Below are 6,643 nucleotides of genomic sequence, written 5' to 3'. Positions count from 1 at the left end.
CACATAATGCCACAGATGATCAAATCAAGCTTAGAGAATTCCCCTTCGCGGTGCAAGATGCAACAAAATATAGGAGAATTCCCCTTTGCTGTGCAAGATGCAACAAAATATAGGCTTTATAACCTCCCACCGGGGACGGTTACTACATGGGTAGATTTTGCATGGTTGTTCCTAAAGAAGTATTTCCCAGAAATGAAAGCTTCATCCTTGCATAGGGAAATTATCAACATGAAGCAGAAAAAGAATGAAGCCTTACGTACCTATTGGGAAAGGTTCAAGAAGTTGTGCACCTGTTGCCCAAAACATGGAATTTTCGAATACAACAACCTTCGATACTTTTGTGAAGGCATGTTGCCATGGAAAAGGAGGCTTCTAAATGCTTGAAGTAGAGGATATATTGCTGATAAAACTCCAACATAAATTCAGAAACTGATAAAGAATATGGCTGAAGATTCAAAGCACACTTCTCAAGAATACGGATGCACCCCGCGGTGTAAAAGAAGTCCAAACTCCTCAAATTGAAGCTCAATTGTCCGAGCTAACAAAAGTGGTAATGATATTAGCTAAAGGCAAGGGTCTGTAGCTCACACCCTGCCCTTGCGGTATTTGCACCCAAGTGTCGCACCCAACAAACATGTTCCCTCAACTTCAAGAAGAAGATTATGCGGGAGCAAATGCCTTGGGAGGGTATTCCGGGTAAAATTAAAGAGGATACGAGTAGCCACAGGGTGACCACATATGGAATAACAATCCAGTGTGGGAGGAATTCAAAATGTGAGTTTTCAATAAAGACCACCATTTCCTCAACATCAACAAAGGCCGCCTTTTCAACATAAAAATTTCCAGCCTAGGCCGCCACAACAACCACCTCCACAAATGGTTTCATAAAGCATGTCATTGGATGATATTGTCAAAAGCCTCGATACTAGCACTCAAAGCTTCCAACAAGAAACTAAAGCTGGCATAAAAATCTTAGAGCAACAAGTGACACAAATTGCTCAATCCGTGCTTAGAATGGAATCACAAGGCAAGCTACCATCTTAAACCGGGAAGAACCCGAAACCCAATGCATGTGCCATTACTTTGAGAGGTAAAAATCTATGAAGGCCTAAGAATCCCGAATGAAGAAGAAGAAGAAAAGGAGGTTGAGGAAGAGAAAGATTTCAAAGAAGATGAAAGGAATGAGAGTTCAAAGTCAAAGAATCCAATAGACACCGAGGTGAAAGTCACTCCAACAACATTTCCTTCAAGGTTAAGAAGCACAAAGAGTGAATGGGACGACGATAAGATCATGGCAATGTTCCGACAGGTTGAAATCAATATCTCTCTTTCAGATGCTATTACAAAAATTCCTAGATATGCTAAGTTCCTTAAGGAACTTTTCACATCTAAGAAAAATCTCAAAGGAAATGAAACATTGAAAGTAGGAGAAAACGTGTCCGCCGTGTTACAAAAACGGCTACCAAAGAAATCCAAGGACCCGGGTGTATTCACAATTCCTTGTAAAATGGGTAACCTTTTTGTGCCACGTGCTTTGCTAGATCTAAGGGCATCAATTAATGTCTTACCTTATTCGAGCTATAAAACAATAGGAATTGGACCTTTAACAAAAACTACAGTTATAGTTCAACTTGTCGACCAGTCTTTAGTACACCCAAAAGGTGTATTGGAGGACATGTTAGTGCAAGTCAATAAATTTGTATTTATTGCTGATTTTTATTTCTTGGATATGGGTGATGACAACAACCCAAAATCGAGTTCCATAATTTCGGGGAGACCGATCATGATTACCGCAAAAACAGAAATAGATGTAGCAAATGGTACTTTGTCTATAGAATTTGATGGTGATGTGATCAAATTTAATATGTTTGAAGCTATGCGTTATCCTAGTTCTATTCATTCCTTAAACTTCATAGATGTTATTGATTCATATACTAATAATTGCTTTGAGTTGTCAAGCCATGATGTGGTAACCACCATCTTGAGCAAGCATTTTGATGAGACATGAATCAATAGCCTAATTGAGAAGTTTACTTTGGAGGATGAGTTGATTGAAGCGATCAACTCTTTGGAAAAAGCACAACCAATGAGAGTTGAACCACCCCACATGAAACTCAAAAATTCCGATGCGAAACTCCTTCCTTCCATAGTGCAACCACCAATTCTTGAATTGAAGACTCTTCCCGACCATCTCAACTATGTTTATCTTGGAGAGGAAGAGACATTACCAGTGATAATTTCAACTAAATTATCCAAAAAAGAAGAAAAAGAGTTGGTTGGAATTTTGAAAAAGTACAAGGAGGCCTTTGGTTGGACCATTGTGGACATAAAGAGGTTGAGTCAATCATTATGCATGCATAAAATATTGATGGAAGAGGACTCACTACTAGAAAAAAGTCCTTTTACGACGCTCATTGCGCGTCGTAAAACGCTCAGACGACGCGCAAATGCATGTCAAGGAAGGCCCTGTCATAAAGAGAGACGACGCGCATTTATGACGCGCATTTACGACGCGCGGTTATGACACGCAATGCGTATCAAGGAAGGCCCTGTCATAAAGGAAGACGACACGCATTTGCGTGTCGTAACCTTACGACGCGCGTGTTTATGACACGCAATGCGTATCAAGGAAGCCCCTGTCAAGAAAGGCCATGTCATAAATGAAGATGACACACATTTTTGCGTATCATAATTTTAAATGTTCTAAAAAATATTTATATATTTATTAATTTTTAAATTAAATTTGCATTTAATGTCTCATAATAGAAATAAAATATCATATACAAAAAATACAATCCATTAGCATAAAATTTAATGTCATACGATTCTATTTTTTACAATATCTAAATTTGCATCTAATCTACTCTCTACATCAAATTCCAACTAAGTAAAGTTGCATCTTGCCTTTCATAATTCTTTAAGACTAATGCTCCAAACAGCTGTTATATGGATAAGAAGTTGTACATTGGCCCATCTCACTGAAGAATGACTTAGCCAAATTCAACTCCAAGTCTTTACTGCATCTTGTTGATAATGCTGCAAGATTTGAATCAAGTGGCTTCATATTCCTTTCTTCCACCAACTTTACCTGATGCACAAAATACACAGAAACAAAAAAACATTGTAGAGGAAGGGGTAATTTGGGAAAATGTGAGGGGTATCCTCTGCAAAACAAAACAAAAAATATCCTTTGCAAGATTTTCACTTTAGTATCCTCTGCAAAACAAAATAAAAAATATATATCAAAAAATTAATTTTTTTATAGTTTTATATTATAATTATGCCTAGAGTATTGCATACCTGAAGAACCATTTGTTAGCTCTACAACACTTTTTGAATCTGAACCAAGCTTTCATCACTAACACTAACACCTTTTGTAGCCCCTCGGACTACGCATAAAAGTTAGAAAAACTAAATATTCCAAAAACACCCCTAGGACTCTTTTTGTCCCAGAATCTGAATTAAACCACAAGTGATGCTTCGATTTCTCTGTTTCTTGCAACTTCAACATGAAGTGTTCTGAAGATCAACATTTGCTTGATTTCATGATTCAGCATTAGTTGCCCTTGGACCTATTCCTGTTAAAAAGATACATATGAGAATAAATATATTGTTGAATCTCAAATGTGATTTCTTGGATGTCTATTGATAACTTTGCCAATGCTTCAGAGTCGTATGTTAAGAGTGTTATTGTATGTTGTTAGTATTCAAAATTTCTCCACTATTACTACTGAAGAGGTAAGTTGTTGATGAGCCAAATGGGCTTCCTCCTGAGCAACCAAAAGCTCTTTGTATAGCTGCTACAAGATACCAATGAATTGATTAAAAAAAGAATAGCAACATATATATATATATATATATATATATATATATATATATATATATATATATATATATATAATTAAAAAGGAAATCATCATAAAGTCATGAAGTCAAACCTTTTCCTACTTATTAATGACATCCTTATCTTTTTCTGTTTCCTAATCTACAACAGAATCCAAATTCTAAAAATTGAAGCCTTCTCCTTCACTATCTCCGACACTGAGATCTACATTACAAAATGAACAAGTGGTTCACAAGACATCGAGATCAAACCTTTTGTAACAGGCATTGCTATGATTGAGTATTTTTTTTTATTTAATACAAAGTTGTAATAGAAAAAGAAATGAAAGTACAATGATGTAATAGGGAAGGAAATGAAAGTAGGATGCTATAACGGGACAAAAACTACTAGTGAGAGAGAGGGAGAGAAGGAACACCTGGCAAAGGAGGATTTTCATGCTTAAACAATTTGTAAAGTTTTTGTTACATTTGCTTGAAATGTTCTCTTCCCATGTGGATTATGGTACTCATTCAAATACACATTCTGTTTATCTTCAAATAAAAAAAAAGTCAAAAGGTCAACAGATAATCAGAAAAAGTCAAAATGAAAAAAAAAAACTTGTTTTTATTGACTTTTCAATCTCAACCGGTTTCTTATCCCAAGTATGTCCTAAAAATTCATTCACAAAAACCGCATTTTGAGCTACATCACAAGGGCATATTCGTAAATTCAACACCCACACAAAAAATAATAATAATAAAGATTTTCATGTTTTAATAGTTTAAATGTTTTCTTAAGTCATAATATTCATAGGATATGTAAAATTACTTACCTGCCCTGCTTCATTGTCAATTTGAAACTTTCTAGCAGCCACACCAGATGTTGTGAAATATTTATGGCTTCTTCCAAGCTGTTGGCCTGAAAAAAAAAGTGAAATTACAAAATTAGGCCTCAAGATAATGAATTATGAACATGATCAGTTAAATAAGTATTGTATATAGAAAGTATTAATAGAATTGCATGCAAATAAGAACTGGACCAAAGATTTCTTGCTGCATTTAGATAAAAGTTTAAATCTTGTAACATACTTTGTGCAAAAGACGTAAATGCCCTTCCTCATCCTCATAACTGAAAATAGCACTAGAAAGCTTATACCTTGTAACACTCCATATCTTCAGTAACACCAGACAAGATTGTGGGCCCAATATCTGTTTACTTAAGTCTGCTGAATGGGATTAAATGACCATTTTTCCCTTATATCATAAAGAATTATATGAAGTTGAAAAAAAATACTACAATATCTCTTCCATCAAGCAGTAGTTTAGCTCCACTTTCAACTCCACTTTGGATCAATCTGCACACTCGTTCTTTTGCCTAAAAAATATAAAAACAAATTCGAATAAAAAATTAACAAGAATTATGTTTATTACTTTATGTATACATAACATGATAATATTTAAGATTTAAGATTTAAGATTAAATTTTATTTGTCGGGTCCAAGTCTTTCAGAAACCGAGACACCTCATCAATCTCAACCGTTTTTTCAATCTGAAAAAAGTACAATAAAATATATATTATAATAAAATATATGTTACAAAATAGAAATACGGAATACCTTCAATAATGCTTGTTTGGTTGCTTTCCTCTCCAGGTCTCTTTTCTATTTTTCTTCTGCAGCAGCTTCCGACTTCACTCGCCTCCATGCATCTTTAGCTGCCTTGGCTTCTGCTTGCAGTCGTGCTTTTTCAAAAACCACAACATTTATGTTTTTATATTACTAAAGAAAGAAAAACTTAAAATATTTATAGTATTGGCAAACCTTTCCTTTTTTGGTTTTCAAGTTGTTGGGGGTCCTCTTTTATATTACTAAACAAAAGGAATGATATGGAATTGTGTTCGCAAAATGGTTTTTCAAAAGTGCAGCCCTGTACAGCTTATCAGGTGACACCTGTCTCTCGTTTTACTTTTCCTTTTCATTTCTATCCCCTTCCCCTAAATTTCCAAAACTCATAAATCAATCATATTGCTAAACAGTCAACAACGAACATTTCATTTTTCATTTATCGCCTCCAAAATCCAAATCCAATACAATGCTTCTTACCATCATCCTCCTTCTCCTTCTGGCTGCTATCTGATTCCATATCATTCCTTTTGTTTGGCTTCTGCATTGGATTTCCTTCACCATCTGAGACCGACTCTACAAAAATCACCACCAAAACTCTTTCTCATCTATTTAAATATTATTCTTCATTTCATAAAAAAGGACTCACTATTTTCTGCTGAATGCTTTATGTCTGTCTTGTGATCCGAATTTGTTCCACCAGCATTTGTATCCTCATCCTGCTGCTGCTGCATACATATATATATATATATATATATATATATATATATATATATATATATATATATATATATATATATATAAACTAGCCATAAAGATTCCACCCAAGACAAAAAGAAAAGCATATCTTGCAATTTCCAGATAATTCATATCATATACTACAAAGATGAAAGTAGGTGACCTGAATAATTTCAAGTATAAGCTTCTGAAAAGTATATAAAATAAGAGTAATTTGTAACAAAGATGAAAGACCTACCAGAAATATTCATTGAAATCATCATAATTCTGCCATGCTGAATGGGCAGCTTTCCCATTATTGTTTCGTTCTGCTTCCTGTGAAAAAGTAAGATTTGTTTAAATATGCGAGTGACAGTTTAATTAATAACAAACTCATTACTTTTATTAACAAAAGAGGGGAAAAGATTTATTGACCTTAGAGAGTGTGTTGTAAATTGGTTGAATGACATGTGCCAAAAAGG

The 6,643-nt window shown here is 34.6% G+C and overlaps 1 protein-coding gene across 1 annotated transcript; it reads left to right on the top strand.

The window, feature by feature from the left end:
- The first annotated feature begins 891 nt into the window (after positions 1-891).
- On the top strand, positions 892-2,008 carry LOC111899972 (uncharacterized). The gene is made up of 2 exons (XM_023895846.1): positions 892-1,027; positions 1,107-2,008. The coding sequence occupies exons 1-2, from the start codon at positions 892-894 to the stop codon at positions 2,006-2,008; spliced, it is 1,038 nt and encodes a 345-aa protein (XP_023751614.1).
- Positions 2,009-6,643: the final 4,635 nt, after the last annotated feature.

Source organism: Lactuca sativa, chromosome 8 (assembly GCF_002870075.4).
Source record: "Lactuca sativa cultivar Salinas chromosome 8, Lsat_Salinas_v11, whole genome shotgun sequence".
Lineage (NCBI taxonomy): Eukaryota > Viridiplantae > Streptophyta > Magnoliopsida > Asterales > Asteraceae > Lactuca > Lactuca sativa.
The sequence above is the reverse complement of the archived record's forward strand: the minus strand, read 5'-3'. Positions and strand labels throughout refer to the sequence as shown.

What these genes read in the sequence shown, in the direction of transcription:
- LOC111899972 (XM_023895846.1), top strand. Translation starts at nt 892, where the DNA reads ATGTCATTGGATGATATTGTCAAAAGCCTCGATACTAGCACTCAAAGC. An exon ending in GCTTAGAATGGAATCACAAG is followed by an intron (nt 1,028 to 1,106) that starts GCAAGCTACCAT and finishes AAATCTATGAAG; the next exon opens with GCCTAAGAATCCCGAATGAA.